This window comes from Vulpes lagopus, chromosome 2 (genome assembly GCF_018345385.1).
Source record: "Vulpes lagopus strain Blue_001 chromosome 2, ASM1834538v1, whole genome shotgun sequence".
NCBI classification, from domain to species: Eukaryota; Metazoa; Chordata; class Mammalia; order Carnivora; family Canidae; genus Vulpes; species Vulpes lagopus.
Genome location: NC_054825.1, coordinates 168,135,691 through 168,160,527, shown reverse-complemented (window position 1 = coordinate 168,160,527; position 24,837 = coordinate 168,135,691). Strand labels below are relative to the sequence as shown.

General features: G+C 44.1%; 1 protein-coding gene and 1 non-coding gene across 3 annotated transcripts; one reads left to right on the top strand and one right to left on the bottom strand.

The window, feature by feature from the left end:
* Nucleotides 1-1,245: 1,245 nt before the first annotated feature.
* Nucleotides 1,246-24,581, bottom strand: ETHE1 (ETHE1 persulfide dioxygenase). Of its 2 annotated transcripts, XM_041746219.1 has the most exons (7): nucleotides 24,432-24,581; nucleotides 23,921-24,065; nucleotides 23,672-23,820; nucleotides 4,193-4,322; nucleotides 2,116-2,205; nucleotides 1,600-1,716; nucleotides 1,246-1,431 (listed from the first exon to the last, which is right to left on the bottom strand). In XM_041746219.1, exons 1-7 carry the CDS (start codon nucleotides 24,510-24,512, stop codon nucleotides 1,379-1,381), a joined length of 765 nt encoding a protein of 254 aa, XP_041602153.1. In that variant the 5' UTR covers nucleotides 24,513-24,581; the 3' UTR covers nucleotides 1,246-1,378. The 2 variants fall into 2 exon arrangements, with proteins under 2 accessions (XP_041602153.1, XP_041602155.1); XM_041746221.1 differs by lacking the exon at nucleotides 1,600-1,716.
* On the top strand, nucleotides 3,099-3,208 carry LOC121485946. Its single transcript, XR_005986446.1, has one exon. It is a non-coding gene; the product is annotated as a U6 spliceosomal RNA (small nuclear RNA).
* Nucleotides 24,582-24,837: the final 256 nt, after the last annotated feature.

Genomic DNA, 24,837 nt, shown 5'->3' with positions numbered 1-24,837 from the left:
AGCCCCACCAGCCCCACCCTCGGAAAACCCAGCATCGCGACCCCCCACTCTCCCTCCAGCACCCCCCCCCGCCCCGTTCATGCCCCCTGGAGGGCTAGGTGTCTTGGTCACCTATGTATAAGCGCCTCCCTAATGCCCAGACCCCGGGAATCCTGAAAGGAAGGGGGAGTGGAGATAGGGACCTCTCCCCTCTAATGAGCCCTTTAGAAGGGCTCTGACCGGTTTGGGGAGCTGGGCAAGGGGAGGGGGTGCCCTGAACTGAGTCAGAGACCCGCCCAGAGACAGGGGAAGTGTGACCCCCGCCCCACCCTGCTATGGGGTGGAGGGCAGAAGTTAAAGGTCTCAGCCAGACCCTTTCCTCTCTGGGCAAAAACAGGAAAATAACTGGCATGTGAGAAGGGATCATTGGATATCAGGAGCTGTGCTCAACACTGTATACATGTTAATTTTATCCTTACAGTAGCCTAATGAGAAAGGGACTATCAGCTTTATTTTACAGTTGGGGAAACTGAGGCTTAGAGGGATAAATGTGCCTGGAAGCCTGAACATGTTATTCATCTTAAGGCTAGATTTGTTCTCTAGCAAGTCCATGTTCTTGACAACTGGGCATACTGTCACTCTGATGCAGCCGGGAAGTACCTGGAAGATCACTGCAAATGATAGTAATAGTCACCACTGATAGGACGCCTGTCACCCAGGCAGTGTGCCAGGCACCTCATACATGTGGACTCATTGGATCATCACAACACCCTGTTATTAGTATTATTGCCATTGCACAGGTGAGGGAACTGAGACTTGGAGCACCTTATCCTGGGTCATACGGGTGCAAGTGGCACAAACTCAAGATGGTGTTTTGTTTTGTTTTGTTTTTTTAAGATTTTATTTATTCATGAGAGACGCAGAGACGGAGACAGAGGCAGAGGGAGAAGCAGGCTCCCTGTGGGAAGCTCAGTGCAGGACTCAATCCCAGGACCCCAGGGTCACACCCCCAGCCAAAGGCAGACACTCAACCACTAAGCCACCCAGGCACCCCTCAAGATGGTATTCTAATCCAAGGATGTGAGAACCTCTGCCCCAGATATGTTTGTTTCTGGTCTTGTGAGTTGGAACATTTCCTCCTTCCCAGCACCCCGAATCTTCACCCTGCTTTCCTCCCTGGCCTCTTCAGACCATACACCTCAGACCAGAAAACCAACTGCTCCCTCCATCCCCACACAGATGGAAGTAAGATTAAGAGCAAAAAAATAATTTTTATTTATTTATTTATGAAGCTCAGGAGCTGGTGAGGGAGGGGAAGAAGAGAGGCTTGGCGATGGCACCTCTCTCTGTACCCCACCTAGTGCATTCTTAATGGAAACAGGCACCTGACAAAGCCAGGTCAGGAAGGAGGAGTCTGGATCCCACAGAGCATGTTAGCTGGAACAGCAAAGTCTGCAAGGAAAAAAAAAAAGTTGAAACTAAAGGGTCCCCAGCACACCCCCTGATGTCCCACTGAAGACCCACAAATCTTAGGAGCCTTTCTTCTTTGGGAAACTAGAGTTCTGGCCCTGAGCCCCCTCCTCCCTCAGACCCAGTTGTTCCGGGCCCCCAACTGCTTACCTATCTGCTGAGGCTTTGGCAAGTTCAGGTTGTCCATGACCTTGACAAACTCCTCACAGCTGAGGGTGAGCCGCGGGTTCAAAGTCCGCTCCTCCTCTACAGTGGACACTGTGAGCCCTAGTGGCCAAGGGAGGGGAGGGACGTCAACCCGGCAAATGCCTGGGGCCTCCTAGGACTACATTTCCCAGAAGGCTTAGGGTGCATCTCGGGGCTGGGACTCACAGGCTCTTCCCAGAATGTCGTGGAGATCGCTGGCTCGCCTCCATTGGCACTCTGGGAAATGTAGTTTCCCACATCCCTAAGCTCTGTAAGGAAGTCTGGAATACACATACCCTTGGGAATTCTAGTCTTGTTTCTCCATCCACACTCAGCATACCTAAACACTTGATCTTTTCGGCCAGTGAAATTTCTGGGAATTGTAGCCTCCATGCCCACAAAGACTACAGCAGTTTGGTACTCCCTCCCCTTCAAATGTGAAGTTATGTAAGTCCCACACCTCCTCCAGGAAGCCCTCACCGCGGTAATCATGAGCAGGGTAGATCAGACAGTCTCCTGGAAGCGTGAAGATCTTTTCATGGACCGAGTGGTACAAAGTCTTAGCACAGCCTGGGGAGGGAAAACTCAGTGGTGAGTAAATCAACAAGACAGAAGCTTTCTAGACCCTTCCCTCAAGAAAAGGGTGGGAGGATGAAATCACAGTAGCTAGAGTCTCTCCCTCATCTTCAGCCAGTACCCCTTTGTCTAGGCACAGAAAGAGAGGGAAGGGGCGTTCTGAGCAGATGGAACAGCATATGTAAAGAATTGGGGAATGGTAAGAAATTCACTATAGCAGTAAATAAGGCTGGGATGAGATCCTGAAGTACCAGGGAGTTGTGCCCTCAGCCTGGGGATGCCAAGAAAGGGTTCTGGGCAGGGAGGCTGGACTAGAAGGTAAGAAACTGAAGACCTGAGGCCACAGAGGGAAATCTTTTAAAAAATATATCCATAGGGGTACCCAGCTGGCTCAGTTGGTGGCACACACACCTCTGATCTCAGGGTCATAAGTTAGAGTCCCACAATGGGTGTAGAGATTACTTTTAAAAATATATAATCTGGGATCTCTGGGTGGTGCAGCGGTTTAGCGCCTGCCTTTGGCCCAGGGCACCATCCTGGAGACCCGGGATCGAATCCCACGTCGGGCTCCCGGTGCATGGAGCCTGCTTCTCTCTCTGCCTGTGTCTCTGCCTCTCTCTCTCTCTCTCTGTGTGACTATCATAAATAAATAAAAATTAAAAATATATATATATAATCTTGGGGGACACCTGAGTGGCTCAGGGGTTGAGCATCTGCTTTCAGCTCCGGCGCGATCTCGGGTCCTGGGATCGAGTCCCACATCGGGCTCCCCACAGGGAGCCTGGTTCTCCCTCTGCCTATGTCTCTGCCTCTCTCTGTGTCTCTCATGAATAAATAAAATCTTTTAAAAAAATAAAAATGAAAAATATAGTCTTTAAAAAATAATAGCTTTTAAAAAATAAAAATAAAAACCTATACTAAAATTAGAATGATACAGAGATTAGCATGGCCCCTGCACAAGGATGACATGCAAATTCATGAAGAATTCCACATGAAAATAAATAAATAAAATTTAATAAAATTTTAATAAAATTTTAAAAATATATGCCTACAAATTCACTGACATTTTTCTGTTGAAAATGTAACACCTCTCCTCCTGACAGTGGTCTGGACTAAGTGGCTTGCAACTAATAAATAGGATATTGCAGAAATGACAGAGTTTTGGGGCACCTGGATGGCTCAGTGGTTGAGCGTCTGCCTTTGGCTCAGGTCGTGATCCTGGGGTTCTGGGATCGAGTTCCACATTGGGCTCCCTGCAGGGAACCTGCTTCTCCCTCTGCCTGTGTCTCTGCCTCTCTCTCTCTGTCTCTCATGAATAAATAATTATTTTTTTAAAAAAGGAATGATAGCGTTTGGCTTCTAGACTAGGTCATTTAAAAAAAATTAGTCTTGTCTGTGTCGTTCTGAACATTCCCTCTGGGAGAACCCAGCTGCCATGTCATGAAGACAAAATAGCCTCATGAGTAGACCATGTGGTGAGGAACTGAAGCCTCTTACCAACAATCAGAGCCAGCTTGCCAGCTATGTGAGTGAGGGGCCTTGGAAGCAGACCCTCAGACCCCAGTCAAACCTTCAGATGACCACAGCCCAGGCTTTCATGTGACTACACCTCCATGAGAGACGCTGAGCCAGAACCTCCCAGCTAGGCTGCTCCCAGAGTCCTGACTGTCAGAAACTATGTGAGATAATGTTAATCATTGTCTTAAGTCATTAAGTTCTGGGATGATTTGTTTCAGAGCCATAGATAACTAGTCCACCCTTGCATCTAACTGTCCCCCAACAAGGTAAACTGCTGAATCTGTCTGGCAATAACTAACCCTTGAATCTAACTCTCCTTCACTCCAGCAGCTGAACTTCTTCCATCTAATCCTAACTCCCTAAAAACCTAATGTCCATTCATTCATTCTTGCAACAGATACTTAAAACCCTGGCACACACATAACTGTACTAAGATCTCAGGTTAGGGGAATAGGCCTGTGACCTTGCTGGAAGTCCGTCCGCCCACACCCTCGGATGAGCAGGGCATCTCCAGTGAAGGCCATGCTGTGATCATTCAGAACAAAGGTGACACAGCCTGGGGTGTGGCCGGGGCTGGCCCGGGTCTCCAAGGCCTGGTGGGGAAGGAGAATACAGACAGTTACCAATAAGCCAGGGGCTCTGGCCTCACAGTGAAACTGTCCCCAGAAGTCCCCATCCTACCCCAGGATCACATCTAGCTAACATAGTCTTTTTGTTGTTATTGTTAAAAAATTAAGTTCGATTCCCAGACTCAAACCACACACCATGATAAACTCCCAGTAAATTAAACATTTAAAGCAAGAAAATAAAACCATAAAACTGTGACAACAACAAAAATACAAATGAATATATGATCTCTGGTTAGGGAAGAACATTCAAATGTGATCCCGAAAGTTGCAAATCATTACAAAAAAGATCAGTGGTTTGACTTTAAATAAATCTGAAGTTTCTGAACGCAACAACACCAGACACCAGAAACAAAATTGAAAGGGAACCAACAAGCCAGCAAAATATATTTATAACATATACACCACATGGTGGTCACTATACTTCATATACAAACAGATCTTCAAATCAATAAGAAAAAGATAAGATAAAACCTTTATATAAGATAAAAACTTATATAAGAATATAATCTTATACATGTATAAGGAAATATATGTATATAATCTTTATATATATATATATATATATATATATAATCTTGAATTAGGAAAGGTTTTTATAAGCATGATATTAAATTCAGAAGATAGGGCAGCCCCAGTGGCTCAGCGGTTTAGTGCCGCCTTCAGCCCAGGGCGTGATCCTGGAGACCCAGGATCGAGTCCCACGTCAGGCTCCCTGCATAGAGCCTGCTTCTCCCTCTGCCTCTCTCTGTCTCTAATAAATAAATCTTTAAAAAAATAAAAAAAATAAATTCAGAAGACATAAGGAAAAGCAGTGGCAGAGATGACCACATAGTTTAACTTTATTATAGAAAAGAACAAGAGTTAAAAGACAAAAAAAAAAAAAAACAAAAAACAAAAAAAAAACCTCAGGGGTGCCTGGGAAGCTCATTCAGCTCAGGTCCTAGATGTCCAGGGATTAAGCCTCTAGCTGGGCTCCTTACTCAGGGAGGAGTCGCTTCTCTCTCTCCCTATGCCCCTCTCCCCTGCTTGTGCTCTCTCTCATGCTCTCTCATGTACTCTCTCTCAAATAAATAAAAAAATATTTTAAAATAAGACAAAAAACTCAGAGACAGTATTAGCACATATAAGAAAGTATTATAAAGTATGAAAAACCATCATATATAAACAGCTCCTAAGCATCAATAAGAACTCCCAAAAGAAAAATGCACGAAAGAAAAAAACCAGGAAGAGGAAGTAAATAGTCAAAAAACCATCTGAAACATCTGCTCTCCTTTTTAGGGATAAAAAGAGAGAGATTTAAATTTAAAACCCTTATTTTTCACCTATCAGATTGGCAGCTGTCAGAGTTGCTCAGTGTGTTTGATGCAAGCCCTTACATTTTCTGGGATGTGGGTAAGATTCAGTGTACCCATTGTAGAGGGCAAGTTTGCAGGGTTTACCAAGAACCCAAATGCAGACTCTTTCTGACCCCTCAAAACTTCTGCTAACATTCTGCAGTTAAGAACTTCTGACACATGGGCAAAAATGCCTATCCAGGAAATCCTCATTATCTAAATCCCTACACTCAGTTTTAGGCAAGCAATTGTCAGGAAAAAAAAAAATTGTTATCCTCAGCTCTAACAACCACTTATAAGATTAGTTCCCACTCACACAGCACTCCTCCCACTAATTAGCATCCTGGTCCAGGTCAGTCATCTGCTGATTATAAAAGGACACCAGGTGCATATCCTGTGTCCACACCCAGCATCCATTCTGCTCTTCCTCACTCATGGGTCTCCAGTTTGGTTCAGGGCATCAGTGTGCACCTCCCCTTCCCACTTTATCTGGTTCTAGACAAAGGTGTGATGGCCGCAGCTGCAGCAACCACCTTGCAACCATGAAAAAGAATCCCCCAAATGCTGCCAAATCAAAGAGAAGGACTGCCTTCCTCCAGAGTCCTTGTTACGAGAGAAAATTGAACTTCCAATTATTTAAGCAACTATATGGATTTTTTTAGTTGCTTTCAGTCAGACACCTTTAACTCATACACAATAGGATATATGTGCAATGCAAAACAAATGCAAAGCAAAATCACAGATCTTGCAAAATCTGGGAAAAACCACAACCCTCCCTACCCAAATCAACATAACCTTTTGGTGGTAGAGGGATGATCTTTCATTATTTTGTCTGTTTTCATATTCTCTGAATTTTTTTTAAGCAAAAAAGCATAGGTGTCTTTTGAACTAAACATTGTGGATGGATATTCAAGAGTCAAATTCAAAATAGTTCATCACAGTTGTAGCGATGGGTATTGACCAATCAGAAAGACATCAGCTATAAACAACCAGTACAGTTAGACAGTATATATATGGCATATATGGTACAGTTAAAGTATACATATGGTATATGTAATTGTGTATGTGTATAATTGGACAAAAATTTAAAGATTATTTGTTTGTTTGTTTGTTTGTTTGTTTGAGATAGAGAGTGTGAGAGAAAGGAGAGGGGAGAAGCAGACTCCCTAGTAAGCAGGGAACCTGACACGGGACTCCATCCCAGGACCCTGGGATCATGACTTGAGCTGAAGACAGATGCTTTACTGACTGAGCCACCCAGGCACCCTATATTGGACCAAATTTTAATATCAATTGAACAATATCCTGCTTGCCACATGGATCAAGATTCCCTAGGCCCTTGGTGACTGAGTCGGTGTGGCAAGTGGCTTTGCTGAGGATCTGTTTATCTGACCTTTCCCTTCTCTGGAATATCTAGACTCTATCCCCTGCTATGTACTTCCCACAGTCCTGCCCATCTTGGGCCTCATCTTCTCCTGCTAGGACCAACCACCAGCCTCCCCCCTGGCCTTCCAGCCTCCATCCATCTCCCACATGGCCCTGAGGTGGGTTTCTACTGCCCAGATTCAAACTTGCTCCTCTCTGCTCAAGACCCATCCTTGGCTCCTGCTGTCCCCAGGGCAGAGTTCTGGCTCTCAGCTTGACTTCTGAAATGCCGCTGTTCTGGTATCTTCCCAGCCCTATGTCTAATAACATCTTCTTTCCTTTCCTCAACACACCAAGCTACTCTGAAACCCAGGGTCACTACCAGAAAGCATCAGGTTTTTCCATACCTTTTGGCCCAAGCAATTCTCTCTGCTAGGTACAACCCTACCCTCTCCCATCAGTCAGGCCTACTCCTTCCCAAGAGCCCTGACATTGACTGACCCTTTCTCCTGTGCCAGGCTCTCTTCTAAGTCTCGACATGACTGAACTCATCCAGTCCTCGCACATCATTATGAGGTAGGTACCATTCCACAGATGAAGAAACTGAGGCACAGCATGAGAATAAGAGTGAGCAAACTGTATGTGAAAATATGGATGGATGTCACAGATAAAACAAAAGTAGAAGAAAGCATGCTAGACACAGAAGAGCAGAGAAGTGTGGGATGGAACAGAATGGAGTGGTGTGGAGAGAAATGCGATGAAGTGGGAAATCTCAGGGTGCCTAGTACCCAGTAAGGGGAAGTGGTATTTCATGAAGTGGAGCTTTCAGTTATGAATCCAGGTGTAAGATATCTATCTCTTGGTGAGAGTGCATGGACTAGTAATTAAGAACAGCCTCAGGGGAGTGCCTGGGGCGGGGGAGCTCAGGGGTTGACTGGTTGCCTTTGGCTCAGGTCGAGGCTGCAGTCTTGGGATCAAGTCCCATGTCAGACTCCCTACAGGGAACCTGCTTCTCCCTCGGCCTATGTCTTTCACGAATAAATAAATAAATTCAAAAAAAAAAACCAAAACAAAACAGCCTCTGGAGCCAGGTGACATGGGTTCTAAATTTGGCTCTGCTATTTATTACTAGTTGTGTGGCTCTGGACAAGTCACTTCACCTCTCTGTCTCTGAGCTTCTCTGCTCCCTTGTAAAATGAGGATAATAACTGTCCCCACCTCGTAGGACTATTATAAACATTAAGTTGCTTTGTATATGTAAAGCTTAAAAAATGCCTGGCACACAATAATCACTATATAATCAAAGTAACATAATAATGATGTTTTAAAATTTATAAAAAAAAAAAAAAAAAAAAACACTGATCTAGTGGAACCACAAGGCTTCCTGGGTTAAAATCCACACTCAGAGGGGCACTTGGGTGGCATAGTCAGTAGGTATTCAACTCTTGGTTTTGGCTCAGGTCATGATCTCATGGGTCATGGGATGGAGCCCATTGTAGGGCTCCACTCAGAGTCTGCTTAGAACTTTCTCTCCTTCTCCCTCTGCCCCACCCCCCAATTCTTTCTCTCTCTCTCTCTCAAATAAACAAATACATCTTTTAAAAAAATTCCAACTGGGCCACTCTTTCAGTGTCATTTCTGGGCAAGTCACTTTTCCTCTCTATACCTCCTTCTTTGTGAAATGGGAAAAATATTTCCTTTTTTTTTTTTTTTTTGGAAAAATATTTCTGATCCCACTATGTGGTTATGAAAGTTTAATGAGATCTGTTTGTCAGAGAAGACACAGTGGAGGCCCCAGGGGCAGACTCAGCCAGAGAAATGTTTTGTTTGGCCCACCCGGGAGTTATGAGAAAGCTGAATTTATAGTCTACCATTAAAAAGTGGAAGATTTCTCAAAAATGTGTATTTGAAGCTTCTATTAAAAAAGAAAAAAAGGTTTGAAAAGGGGAGAGTCCAAGATGGTGGAGGAGTAGGAGACCTCAGTTTCGTCTGGTCCCAGAAGCTCAGCTAAATAGCTATGAAATCATCCTGAGCACCTGCGAACTCAGGAGATCTAAGAAAAGAATAGCTGTGACGCTGCAAATAGAAAAGTGAGCACTTTCTGTAAGGTAGGAGGTGTGGAGAAGTGAATCCAAGGTGATACATGAGGAGATAAATCATGGGGAGGAGAAGCCTCCATCAGCTGGCTGCCAGAAAGGGATAGAGCAGCAGAGTGCAAAATCAGAACGTTTAGAAGTCTGCTCAGGTGAGGGACCTGCCTGCCTGAAAGGGGTTTAGGCCACGAAGCAGGGGTGAATCCTAGGTGAGCCAGTGTGGTCTCAGGATCCTCGGGTCACAGGAAGACCAGGGGGGCCGGAGGGCAGCAGAGTTCCTAGGCATCAGAGCGGGGAAACCGGCTGCAATCAGTGAGCCCAGGAGAGGGCATTCGGCTCCCAGTGGCCATAAACCCCAAACCGGGGCTGAGGCAGTGTGAGCATTCTCTGAGCAGTGGCCAGAACCAGTGAGACCCCTCCTTCCTCCACAGGGAGAAGCTTGCGAGCTGAGGAGTCTGCAAGGTTTGAGGACTCCAAAGGTGGGTCCCAGACCTGAGATAGAAAGGCTTGGACACAGGCTGAATGAGCTCGGAGTGCAGTGGGGACCAGGGAGACAGGAGTGATGGACTGCTTCTCCCTGGGGGTGCACTGAGGAGTAGGGCCCCACACTTTGGGCTCCCAGGCTGGAGACTGGGAGGCTGCTATTCTCACTCTCATCCTCTAAAGTGGAGGTGAAAGTCTTCAGGGAACAAAAGTCATATAGAGCAATCCAGCCTGGCCCCCTGGCAAGGGCTGTCCCCCCTCGGGTGGGGGACACTTGAGAATCAACACAGCAGGCCCCTCCCCCAGAATATCGGCAAGCACATCCAGCCAAGACTAAGTCTCTGATCACTGACAACTGCAAAACTCCAGTGCTAGGGGAATATAGTATATGGAATTCAGTTTTTTTTCTTCCACGAGTCTTTAGCCCTTCCTTTTTAAGTTTTTTCTCTTTCCTTTTTCAACCAATTTCTTATTTTAGCAACTTTTTAAAACCTTTTCTAATTTCCATGTTTACAGTTACATTCTATCGTCTCTTTGTACTTAGTTTTATTTTTGTATATGTATAAGTTTTTCTTTCTTTGCAATTTTGGGGTGCAGTTTCTTCTAACAGACCAAAACACACCTGGAATCTAGTGTGTGTCTCTGTTCTCTTCACTTGTCTGATCATATTTGCTTTTTTTTTTTCTTCTTTTTTTTCTGTTTTGTTAAAGGCTTTTTAAATTTTCATCTTTACAGTTACATTCTATCCTTTCAATGTATTTAATTTTATCTTTGTACATGTATGTTTTCCTTTCCTTAGAACTTTGAGATGTAGTTTCTTCTAACAAACTGACCGAACACACTCAGGATATAGTGTATTGCTATGTTCTGTTCACCTGTCTATTTATATTCCTTCTTTTTTTTTTTTTTTGGTCTTTTAGTTTTCATTTTTACAGTTAAATTCTATCCTTTCATTGTATTTAATTTTTTGTACATACATAAGTTTTTTTCTTTCTTTTTCTTTCTAAGATATTATTTATTTATTCATAAGAGACACAGAAAGAGAGAGGCAGAGACACAGGCAGAGGGAGAAGCAAGCTCCATGCTGGGAGCCTGATGGTGGGACTCGATCCCAGGACTCCAGGATCACACCCTGAGCCAAAGGCAGATGCTCAACCACTGCCACCCAGGTATCCGAAGTTTTTCTTTCTTTTTTTTTTCTTTTTTTTTTTTTTTCGAAGTTTTTCTTTTGCTATAATTTTGGAATCTAGTTTTCTAACAAATGGACACAGGATCCGGTACATTGCTCTATTCTATTTATCTGTCTGGTTATATTCTCTTTTAAAAAAATTTGTTTTCTAGTTTTGGGAAAATCTCTTCTGATTTGTTTAGTGTGTATTTCTCTGGGGTTGTTGTTGCCATTTTAGTATTTTGTTTTCTCATTCATCCCTTCTTCTCTGGACAGAATGACAAGATGGAAAAACCTCAAAAAAGAGAAGAGGCAGTACTGACTGCTAGAGACCTAATAATCAGTACGGACATAATTAAGATACCAGAACAATAGTTCAGAATAATGATTATAAAGATACTATCTGGGCTTGAAACATACATAGAAGACACTAGAGAATCCCTTTCTAGAGAAATAAAAGAACTAAAATCTAATCAAGTCAAAATCTAAAAGGCTATTAATGAGATGCAATAAAAAACAGAGGCTCTAACTGCTCGGATAAATGAGGCAGAACAGAGAATTAGTGATATAGAAGACAAAATGATGGAGAATAAAGAAGCTGAGAAAAAGAGAGATAAACACTACTTAATCAAAAGGGGAGAATTTGAGAGATAAGTGATACCGTAAAGCAAAACAATAGTAGAATAATTGGGATTCCAGAAGAAGAGGAAAGAGAGAGAGAGGCAGCAAGTACATCGGAGCAAATTATAGTGGAGAACTTCCCCAATCTGGGGAAGGAAACAGGCATCCAAATCCAGGAGGCACAGAGAATCAATAAAATCTCGCTCAAAATCAATAAAAAATAGGTCAACACCCTAATATAGAATAATGAAACTAGCAAATCTCAGAGATGAGAAAATCCTGAAAGCAGCTCAGGACAAGGGGTAACCTCTTGGTAACCTACAAGAGTGGAAACATTAGGCTGGCACTAACCTATCCACAGAGACCTGGCAGGCCAGAAATATTCAGGGTGCTAAGTGAGAAAAATATGCAGCCAAGAATACTTTATCCAGCAAGGATACATTAGGCTGGCACAAACCTATCCACAGAGACCTGGCAGGCCAGAAATATTCAGGTGCTAAATGAGAAAAATATGCAGCCAAGAATACTTTATCCAGTAAGGATGGCATTCAAAATAGAAGGAGAGAGAATAAAGCTTCCAGGACAAACAGAAACTGAAAGCAGACCTACAACAAATATTAAAAGGGGTCCTCAAAGCAAAGAGAGAGCCCAAAAGTAGCATAGACCAGAAAGGAACAGAGACAATGTACAGTAATGGTGACTTTACAGGTAATAAAATGGCACTAAATTCATATCTATTAACAGTTACTTAGAATGCAAATGGGCTAATTGCCTCAATCAGAAGACACAAGGTATCAGATTGGATAAAAAAGCAAGACCCAACCATATGCCATCTGGAGGAGACTCAGTTTAGACCCAAAGACACCTCCAGATTTAAAGTGAGGGGGTGGGAAACCACTTATCATGTTAATTGACATCAAAAGAAAGCTGGGTTGGCAATCCTTGTATCAGACAAAGTGGATTTTAAACCAAAGACTATAATAAGAGATGAGGAAGGACACGATATCATAATTAAGGGGTCTATCCAACAAGAAGATCTAACAATTTTAAATATTTATGCCCCTAATATGGGAGCAGCCATTTATATAAGCCAGTTAATAACCAAATTAAAGAAATACATTGATAATAATACAATAATAGTAGGGGACTTTAACACCCACTCACTACAATGGACAGATCATTTAAGGAGAAGATCAACAAGGAAACAAGGGCTTTGAATGACACACTGGACCAGATGGACTTCACCAATATATTCAGAACATTCCATCTAAAGCAACAGAATACATAGTCTTCTCGAATGCACATGGAACCTTCTCCAGAATAGATCACATACTGGGTCACAAATAGGTCTCAACTGGTACCAAAAGACTGAGATTATTCCCTGCATATTTTTGGACCACAGTGCTTTGAAACTGGAACTCAGTCACAAGAGGAAATCTGGAAGGAACTCAAATACATGGAGGCTAAAGAGCATTCTACTAAAGAATGAATTGGTCAACCAGAAAACTAAGGAAGAATTTAAAAATTCATGGAAACTTGCTTCTCCCTCTGCCTGTGTCTCTGCCTCTCTCTCTCTCTCTCTCTCTCTCTCATTCTCTCTCTCTCTCTGTGTGTGTCTCTCATGAATAAATAAATAAAATATTTTTTAAAAATTCATGGATACAAAGGAAAATGAAAACACAACTGTTCAAAACCTTTGGGATGCAGCAAAGATGGTCCTAAGAGGGAAGTACATTTCAACACAAGCCTTTCTCAAGAAACAAGAAGGATCACAAAAACACAACCTGACCTTACACCTAAAGGAGCTGGAGAAAGAATAGCAAACAAAGCCTAAACCCAGCAGGAGAAGAGAAACAATAATGATCAGAGCCGAAATCAATGAAAAAGAAACCAACAGAGCAATAGAACAGATCAATGAAACTAAGAGCTGGCTCTTCGAAAGAATTAATAAGATTGATAAACCCATGGCCAGACTTATTAAAAAGAAAAGAGAAAGGACTCAGATATATAAAATCATGAATGAAAGAGGAAAGGTCACGATCAACACTGAAGAAATACAAACAATTGTAAGGACATATTATAAGCAACTATATGCCAACAAATTAGGCAATCTGGAAGAAATGGATGCATTCCTAGAGATGTGTAAACTACCAAAACTGAAACAGGAAGAAATAGAAAACCTAAACAGACCAGACCCATAACCAGCAAGGAAACTGAAGCAGTAATAAAAAATCTCCCAACAAAAAGAGTCCAGGGCTGGATGGTTTCCCAGGGGAGGTCCGCCAGATATTTAAAGAAGAATTCTTCTGAAGTTGTTTTAAAAAATAGAAATGGAAGGAAAACTTCCAAACTCGTTCTATGAGGCCACAATTACCTGGATCCCACAACCAGGCAAAGATCCCATCAAACGAGATAATCACAGACCAATATCCCTGATGAACATGGATGCCACAATTCTCACCAAGATACTAGCCAATAGGACCCAACAGTGCATTAAAAGGTTTATTCACCATGACCAAGTGGGATTTATTCCTGGGCTGCAAGGGTGGTTCAACATTCACAAATCAATCAGTGGGATACATACATTAATAAAAGAAAGGATAAGAACCATACAGTCCTCTCAAAGATGCAGAAAAAGTATTTGACAAAGTACAGCATCCTTTCTTGATTAAAACTCTTCACAGTGTAGGGATAGAGAGAACATATCTCAATATCATAAAAACCATCTATAAAAAGCCCACAGCAAATATTACTCTCAATGGGGAAAAACTGAGAGTTTTCCCCCTAAGGTCAGGTCCCATCACTGTTGTTCAGCACAGTACAAGAAGTCCCAGCCTCAGCAATCAGACAACAAAAAGAAATAAAAGGCATCCAAATTGGCAAAGAAGAAGTCAAACTGTCACTCTTTGCAGATGACATGATACTGTATATAGAAAACCCAATAGACTCCACCCCCAAATTGCTAGAACTCATACAGGTATTCAGCCAAGTGACAGGATATAAAGTCAATGCACAGAAATCAGTCGTATCTCTATACACTAAAAATGATACTGAAGAAAGAGAAAGTAAGGAGTCAATCCCATTTGCAATTGCACCCCAAACGATAAGATACCTTGGAATAAATCTAACCAAAGAGGCAAAGGATCTGTACTCAGAAAACTATAGAACACTCATGAAAGAAATTGAGGAAGACACAAAGAAATTGAAAACATTCCATTCTCATGGACTAGAAGAACAGATATTGTTAAAATGTCTATGCTACCTAGACCAATCTATACATTCAGTGCAATCTCTATCAAAATACCATCAACTTATTTCACAGAGTTGGGGCAAATAATTCTAAAATTGGTATGGAACCAAAAAGGACCTCAAATAGCCAAAAGAATGTTGAAAAAGAAAATCAAACCTGAGGCATCACAATTTCAGACTTCAAGCTGTACTACACAGCTGTGATCATCAAGACAGTATGGTACTGACACAAAAATAGACACAGAAATCAGTGGAACAGAATAGACTACACAGAAATGGACCCTCAAATCTATGGTCAACTAACCTTCAACAAAGCAAGAAAGAAAATCCAATGGAAAAAAGTCAGTCTCTTCAACAAGTGGTGTTGGGAAAATTGGACAGCCACATGCAGAAGAACGAAACTGGACCTTTTCCTCACACGATACACAAAAACTAGACTCAAAATGAATGAAAGACCTAAGCGTGAGACAGGAATCCATCAAAATTCTAGAGGAGAACATAGGCTGCAACCTTTGTGACCTTGGCCGCAGCAACTTCTTACTAGACACGTCTCTAAAGGCAAAGATGAACTATTGGGACTTCATCAAGATAAGAAGCTTTTGTACAGCAAACAGTCAACAAAACCAAAAGACAACCAACAGAATGGGAGAAGATATTTGTAAATGACCTATCAGATAAAGGGCTAGTATCCAAGATCTATAAAGAACTTATTAAACTCAACACCCAAAGAACAGATAATCCAATCAAGAAATGGGCAGAAGACACGAACAAAGATTTCTCCAAAGACATACAAATGGCCAACAGACACATGAAAAAATGCTCCACATCACTCGACATCAGGGAAATACAAATTAAAACTATAATGAGTTACTACCCAACACCAGTGAGAATGGCTAAAATGAACAAGTTTAACAAGTCAGGGAATAACAGATGTTGGTGAGGATGCAGAGAAAGAGGAACCCTCTTGCACTTCTGGTGGGAATGAAACTGGTACAACCACTCTGGAAAAGTGTGGAGGTTCCTCAAGAAGTTACAAATAGAGCTTCCCTATGACCCAGCAACTGCACTACTGGGTATTTACCCCAAAGATACAGATGTAGTGAAATGATGGGACACCTGCACCCCAGTGTTCATAGCAGCAGTGTGCACATGGGCCAAACTATGGAAAGAGCCCAGATATCCATCGATAGATTAATGGATAAAGAAGATATGGTGTATACACACACACACTAGAATACTACTCAGTCATCATACAAATGAAATCTTGCCATTTGCAACAACGTGGATGGAACTAGAGGTTAATATGCTAAGTGAAATAAGTCAATCAGGGAAAGACAATTACCATATGATCTCACTCATGTGGAATTTAAGAAACAAAACAGAGGATCATAGGAGAAGAGAGGGTAAAATAAAACAAGATGAAATCAAAGGAAACAAACCATCAGAGACTCTTAATCATAGGAAACAACAGGGTTGCTGGAAGGGAGGTGGATAGGGAAATGGAGTAACTGGGTGATGGACATTAAGTAGGAAGCGTGATGTAATGAGCACTGGGTTATATAAGACTGATGAATCACTGACCTCTACTTCCGAAACCAGTAATACAATATGTTAATTAACTGAATTTAAATTTAAAAATAAGTTATTTCAGGCAAATTGAACACCAATAAAAAATAAATTTATTATTAAAAAAAATAAAAATAAAAAAATAAGTTATTTCAGTAAAAAAACAACCAATAGCACATTTATTCACTATACATCACTGTGAATAACATTCTTGTGAAAAATATTTTTTTCCAAAACTGCAACAAAAAATAGTAAGAAAGAGTAGCACTTTTAATGTTTTTGCAAATCTCTATAATATCTGTTTGATAAAAGATATTTGGGTTCTCAAAAAATAAAAGGCTTTGCAGGGGACAGACTACATTCCTTTTTTTTAAAGCTTATTTATTTAAGTAATCTCTACACCCAACATGAGGCTCAAGCCATGACCCCCAAGATCAAGAGTCCCACACTCCTCCAACTGAGCCAGCCAGGCACCCTGACAGACTACATTCCTTTAAAAAAAAAAAAAAAAAGGATTTTATTTATTTATTCATGAGAGACACAGAGAGAGACAGAGATATAGGCAGAGGGAGAAGCAGGTTCCCTGTGGGGAGCTCAATGCAGAACTCGATCCCAGGACTCCAGGATCACGCCCTGGGCCGAAGGCAGGCGCTAAATCGCTGAGCCACCCAGGAATCCCCCAGACTACATTCCTAAACATGACTAATCAACTTGAATTGTGCAATGGGAAAAAAAATAATTGTATAGTGGGTGTCCCCTATAAACAGAACATGCACCCTAACATTTGCCACAGGCCCCACCACTCCCTGCTGCCTGCAGTGATATTTGATATATACAATTTACTTCTTGTTGATAGCAAAGAGAAGAATAAATTGAACGACACCATGAGGAAACAACCAGACACACCCAGAAGTGGAACATTCTACAAGACAACAGGGTGGAAACTTCAAAAGTCAATGTCAGGGCACAGAAAGGGTACGAAACCATTCTTGGGCAGCCCCGGTGGCACAGCGTCTTGGCGCCGCCTGCGGCCCGGGGTGTGATCCTGGAGACCCGGGATTGAGTCCCACATCGGGCTCCCTGCATGGAGCCTGCTTCTCCCTCTGCCTGTGTCTCTGCCTCTCTCTGAATGAATAAATAAATAAATCTTTAAAAAAAGAAAAGAAAAGAAACCATTCTTGATTTAGAGACTAAATAGACTTAACGGCTGAATGGCATGCATGAACCTCGAGTGAGTTCTGGCTCTTAACAGCCATAAAAATGATTCCTGGGCACCTGGCACTATTTGAAATCGGACTGGATTTAAGAATTATTTCAGAAGTAGCATGCATCTTCTGTGATGGAGATTTTGTAAAATAATTGTTCTCAAAGTGCAGTTGAAGGAACCCTGAGGGCCTCCAAGGTGAAATCTATCTTCATGATAACAGGAAGAGCCCTTCCCCCCTTCTTACTCTCATTCTTCAGTCAGGTCAGAGTTCAGGGGTGTTTTCCCCGAAAGCCCCATGACTGGTGATGATGTCATTGCTCTGACAGCTGATAGAGTACTTGGATATTCTTGTGTTTTAAAAAAGAAAGTCTCAGGATCCCTGGGTGGCTCAGCGGTTGGGCGTCTGCCTTCTGCTCAGGGTGTGATCCTGGGGTCCCGAGATCGAGTCCCGCATCGGGCTCCTGGCATGGAGCCTGCTTCTCCTTCTGCCTGTGTCTCTGCCCCTCTCTATGTCTCTCATGAATAAATAAATAAAATCTAACACCCCCCCCCCCCAATAAAAACCAATGTCACCAACTGGTGAACTTTAGGCGAAGGGAACAAGGGTACTAACTGTACTATTATTTCAATTCACTATAGGTATTAGAATATTAATAAAAGCTTGTGGGGGAGCACCTAACATCTGGACCTCGGGCAGCCTCCACCATTCCTGAAACGAGTTGGATCATCTTCTCAGCAGCAGAATGTTCTACAGGGATTTTGTGCAGCCTGCCTAGCCCCACATTCTTCCAACAAATTCCTTTTCCCCTTCCGTGGTGCTTCACATATGTGACACTGCTCAACAGCTCTCCCTTCACCTGTTTCCAGGTGCAGCGGCGCCGTCTTCAATACCTCACAGCCACACCTGCACCCTAAAGGGATCCGCGCAAGCTCCCCCGCCCTGCAGTTCCCACGGCCCACACTGCCCCCTGGTGGCAAGCAGGCTGGGGCCTTCTTTTCCATTTGGTCAAGTTCAAAAGCACCTAATCTTGGTATAAAACCCTGGGCCACTGTTTCTGTGCACTTTATACTCAAAAATCCCAAATGTCTTTTTTCCACTGAGGCTAAATACTCTGAACCTCCGTTGTCAGCCAAATCTTCCTTTCTTTTGGTGAAAGAAAACATTAGTTGTCCTAACGTTTAGGGGACAGTATACTGATGTCTATGATTCAAAGGGGCATCAAAAAAATAAGATAGGTGACAGATGTATATGATGTATGCTGTCAATTTTTTTCAACTTTTGGGGACTCCTGGGTGGGTTCAGTGGTTGAGCATCTGCCTTTGGCTCAGGTAGTGATCCTGGGGTCCTGGGATCGAGTCCCACATCAGGGTCCCCACAGGGACCCTCCTTCTCCCTCTGCCTATGTCTCTGCCTCTCTCTGTGTGTCTCTCATGAATAAATAAATTAAATATTTAAAAAAATCTTTTTCAACTTTTCTGTATGCTTGAGATTTTTGATAAAATGTTGCAAGGGGGGAGATTTATTCCACATTTCAAATAACTAGTTCCAGGGGCACCTGGGTGGCTCAATTGGTTAAGCAGCAGACTCTTTTTTTTAAGATTTTATGTATTTATTTGACAGAGAGAGAGGGTAAGCACAAGTAGGGGGAGTGGCAGGCAGAGAGAGAGGGAGAAGCTGGCTCCCTGCAGGGCAGGGAACCCGACGCCTCCAATGCCAGGCTTGATCCCAGGACCCCGAGATCACAACCAGAACCCAAGGCAGACAGTAGACGCTCAACCGACTGAGCCACGCAGGCGCCCCAAGCAGCTGACTCTTGATTTCCACTCAGATCATGATCTCAGGGTCTTGGGATCCAGCCTCACCCGCACCCCATCAGACTCCCTGCTCAGCGAGTCTGCTTGTCTCCCTCTCTCTCTGCCCCTCCCCCTATGCTCTCTCTTTCAAATAACCTTTTGAAAAAAATAATGAGTTCTAAATGGAAGGAAGCACTGAAATTCCCACCTAGACCACATGAGAATCATCTATGAGCTTTTATTTTATTTTTTGAAGATTTTCACTTTTAAGTAATCTCTACACCCAATGTGGGGCTTGAACTTACAACCTTGAGATCAAGAGCCACATGCTCCACTGACTGAGCCAGCCAGGGTCCCACCTGTGGGATTTTAAAATAGATTGATTCCCTGTGTATGCCCCAAACAATTAAATCAGAATCTCTAAAGTGGGATCTGGGGTTTCAGTATCTGGCAGCACTTTAAATTAACATATTCAACAGGCAAGACTAACTTTCCGAATCTGCCATCCCTCATGGGAACTAAAACGTTCAAATCTCATTGCTCATTAAAACAGAAAATTCATTCTACAATGAAACCATCCAAATTTGGCCCACTGGGAGTGTAAAACATACAACCAGCTAAAAAAAAACTGGCAATTTCTACTAAAGTTAAGCAGAGGTCAGTCCTATGACTCAGAAAGTCCATTCTTTGGAATTGAGAGTAATGTCCACGAGGAGACTTGCATAAGAACCTTCATACCAGCATTGCTCACAATAGCCCAAAACTGGAATCAACCATCAAAAGGCAAATGGATAAATTTTCATAAATGCACATAAACAAATGCTCTTACAGCAGCATTATTCATGAATAGCCCCAAGCTGGAATCAACTATCAAAAGGAGAATGGACAAAGTGTCATAAATTCACACAATAAAATGCTCTGCATCAGGGGTTGGCAAACTAAGGCTGGTACATCAAATTTGGTCTGTCGTCTGCTTTTGTATGGCCTGAGGGCTAAGAATGATTTTTACACTTTTTCAAAAATGGTTGAAAAAAAATCAAATGAGAATGGTATTTGGTAACACATGAGAATTACTGAAATTAAAATTTCAGAGGCCAGAACTAAAGTTTTATTGGAGCACAGCCATGCTTATTCATTTATGCATTGTCTATAACTGCTTTCACACCAACAGAGTTGAGTAGTTGCAACAGAGACCATATGGCCTGCAAAAGTGAAAATATTTACTGTCTGGTCCTTTACAGAATCCCTGCTATATGGCAACAGAAGGAAAGAACTACAACTATATACAACATTATGTGGAGAGAAAGAAGCCAGAACACAAAAGAGCACATGTTGTATGAGTCCTGTTTATAAGGTCTGGAACACATAGAACTAATCTATGATTAAATAAGTCAGAAGAGGGGCGCCTGGCTGGCTCAGTCGGTAGAGCATGTGACTCTTGATGTCAGGGTTGTGGGTTCAAGCCCCACAGTGGGCATGGAACCTACTTTAAAAAAAAAAAAAAGTTGCTAAGATTGCAAATATTAAAAGTTCTTATCATAAGGGGAAAAAAAGAAAACTTAAAAAATAAATGTCAGAAGACAGTTTCTTGATGGGGCTGTCAATGGTCAGGAAGAGGGACAAGGAAGCCCTTCTGGGGTGATGAGTAATGCTCTGTATCTGGATCTCAGAGGCAAATACTCAAGTGTAAACATAAGTAAAAATTTACCTAGCTGCTCATGTACAATATGTGCACTTTCTATTACATAAAATGCATGTTAAAATTGAATTTTTTTAACTGGGGGGGAAGAAATGTGACCATTTCTAAAGGCTTATAAAGAACTCAGATGAGGGCAGCCCGGGTGGCTCAGTGGTTTAGCGCCGCCTGCAGCCCAGGGTGTGATCCTGGGGACCAGGGACCCAGTCCCACGTCGGGCTCCCTGCATGGGGCCTGCTTCTCCCTCTGCCTGTGTCTCTGCCTCTGTGTGTGTGTGTGTGTCTCTCATAAATAAATAAATAAATAAAATCTTAAAAAAAAAAAAAAGAACTCAGATGAAAACCACACGAAATATCGAATAATCGTAAAGACAGATGCTAACACGTGTTGGCAAGGATGTGGAGAAACTGGGGACTTTTTTTTAAAGATTTATTTACTTTAAGGGGGGAGGGGCAGAGGGAGAGAGAAAATCCTGAAGCCGATTCCCTGCTGAACACGATTCCTGGTTGAACGCAGGGCCTGATGCAGGGCTAGATCCCAGGACTCCGAGACCACAACTCAAGCCTAAATCAAGAGTTCACCACTTAACCTACTGAGCCACTCAGGTGCCTAGAAACTAGGACTTTCATATGCTGCCCTTGGAAACATAAAATGGTGCAACCACTTTTGATAACAGTCGGTCAATTCCTCCAACTGTGTTTTTTTTTTAAGATTTTATTTATTTACTTGAAAGAGAGAGCTGAGCAAGGGGAAGGGCGGAGTGAGAAGCAGACTTCCTGCTGAGGAAGGAGCCCCACACAGGGCTTGGCCACAGGGCTCTGGGATCATGACCTGGGCCAAAGGCAGATGCTTAACCAATGAGCCATCCAGAAGCCTCCTTCCAACTGTTTTTTAAGTAGGCTCCACATCCACCATGAACCCCAACATGGGGCTTGAACTCATGACCCTGAGATCAAGACTTGAGCTGAAATCAAGAGTCTGACACTCAACCAACTGAGCCACCCAGGCACCTCAGTTCCTCTAACTGCTAGACATAGAATTATTATTGATCTAGCAACCCACCCACCCCCACACACATATATAAGAGAAATGCAAACAGACAAACAAAAACTTGTACATGAATATTTATAGCAGCATTATTCATAATAGCCAAAAAATGGAAGCAATGGAAATGTCTATCAACTGATAGATGAATGAATGAATGAATGAATGAATGAATGAATAAGGTATATTCACACAATAGAATATTACTCAGCCATAGGAAGGCATGAAGCACTGACACACACTACAACATGGATGAACTTTGAACACTTATGATCAGGGACAAGCCAGTCACAAAACACCACATAATATATGATTCCATTTTTATTAAATGCCCAGAATAAACCCGTAGAGACAGAAAGTAGATTTGCTGTGGCCTAAGGCTGTTGGAGGGAGAGCGGAGGAGGCTGGGATGTCAGCTAGGAGCATGGGGTTTCTTTTGGAAGCAACGAAAATATTCCAAAATTAATTGTGGGGTTGGATGGATGGGCCCAGCTCTGAATATAATAAGTCACCGAATGGTACACTCCAAATGGATGAACCGGATGGCTTGTAAGTGATATCATTTAGTTGTTTGGGAAAAAAAACAGACACTGAAGCTAAATCTACTACAACTAAACCCTTCGACATTCATTCCTTCAAAACATCACTTATTTGATCTAAACAAAGGACTTAACTTGACAGGAAACCCCAACCATTCTTCACTCTTCTAGGCCTTCTCAACTCAAGAAATGCTTGCTAGCACTTCACAATTACCGACGGTGTACAGAAGGGTACAAGGCACTTTTTTACCAGCTTCCAGAAAAGAGCTTGAAACGAAGAGGCTGCAACCATTGTGGTTCAAACCCACATACAGCTCTCATCTCTAAAAGCTCTGACTCAGATAAACCGTCCCCAAATCCCCTAACCTGGAGGTCAAGTCTTATCCTATGTCACTTGCCCATTCTGTTCCCAAGTCAGCCAGACTCTGTAGCTTTAGCAAGTCTGATCAGAAAAAAAGCCTGGCTACCTGTTTCTCCTCCCTCCGAGGACAACTCCACCCCAGTGCCCTCTCCACCCCAATCTATTGCTCTGGGTTGAAATCCTGGCTAGAAACCTGCTGACCTTGCCTGTGACAAAGACAGGAGAGGAGATAGGAACCTTCAGACCCTTCCTGTGTGAGGCAACAGCCAGGGCTGAGGGTGAGGCAAGCGGGCACAAAAGGGAGAACATTTAAGGAGGCGCTGGCCCCAAGGTGCCGAGACCCTGAGAGTGAGCGCCTCCTTAAGCGTTGTGCCCTAGGCACCTGGCTCACCTCACCCTAGTCCTGGCCCTGGGCAACGAGATGCTCCTTCCTCTAACAGTGGCTCTAGAAGACTAGGCTGGGTCACTCCCTCAGCCCTGGCCTCAGAATTCTAGCCCTCAATCAACTTTTATGGAGATCCCAGGCCAAAGGAGCTGCCCCAAGGCTGTAGGAAACTACAAATGCTGTTGACTTAAGGGGCTTGGCCAGAGACACACCTGCCCAGAACCTCTTGCCCCAGTGCCCTACCTGGGTTTATGGTGCCCTCCTCCCAGACACAAACTCAGGGATCAGGAACCCAGGCCAGAGTTCCCTCCTACCCCACGGCTTAGGGCCCCCCCCCCAAGCCCCTCACTTCCCTTGAGTCCAAGAAGTCCAGGCCACCACCCTCTGGGGGGACCCCATCCAACTCACGAAGCGCCCGAAGTGGATGGAGTCTCCATCCTCGATGTGCAAGTCAGCCTGGGCCCCACTAAGGCGGGAGATGACAGACTGGCAGCCGGGAAGTAGGGACCGGAGCAGCCCTGAGCCGGTAATGTGGTCCGCATGGCAGTGGGTATTCACTGGGAGAGAGAGGAGGGCCAGGTCCAGGAGGGCCCGGGAGGACGGAGGCTTCCCAGCCCCCTCCTCCCTCAGACCCAGGGGTTTGGCCTCCACACTGACCAGCATACAGCAGCCGCAGCCCCAGTTCCTTGACCAGCTGCGCATCCCGAGGCGCTGTCTCCAGAACCGGGTCGATCAGGATGGCCTCACGGGACTCTCTGTCACCCAAGAGGTACGTGTAGGTGCAGCTCTTGGGCTCAAACATCTGGGGAGGAGGCAGGTGGGACAGGTGAGAGGGCAGAACCAGACTTCAGCTCACTGGGGACCCAAGAGCCCAAGCCTCGACTCGATTCCCTTCCTAAGATCCAGAAGCAGAAAACCCAGCCCCTTCTTTCCCCACCTGTGTCAGGAGTCTGCGGCCCCTGCCCCTTACTCCCTCTGAAACAGTCCCCACTTTCACATACCCCCCCCCAAATCAGGATCTCCAGCAACCTCTTCCGTAAGGGGAAGTCCTGCCCCAGGCCCAGGGGATCCCAGATCTCTCCCCTTTCAAGGACCCGGGAGTCCCGCCCCAGTCGCTGCCCGACGCCCGGCGCCCAGCTGTCCCGCGGCGGGCGCAGGCTCCGCGCACCTGCCGTAGGAGGATGGGGACTCCGGAGCCGCTGCGCTGGCTGAGCTGCCGCCCGGCGACCCTCAGAGCAGCCCCCGCCATCGCGCCCGCGGCCGGGTTCCGAGCGCCTACCGAAGCCGGGTGCCCCCGGGCTGACCCGGGCGGGGCGGGGGCGGGGCTGCTGGCGGGGCGGGGCGGGGCGGGGCGGGGCGGGGCCAGCCTTAAAGGGGCCGCGCGCGCCGGGGGCTCCAGGCGATCTTGCGGAGAGAACAGAGACCCAGACGACTGCGCGACCCCGGAACCGGCGAACAGGGAGACACTCACAAGGCTCAGAAGGCCACGGAGAGACGCTGGCAGAAGCACAGACAGGGAGAAAAATGAAAACCCAACAAGAGGCCAATGCACCGATAGCCGGCCTTCTAGTGTA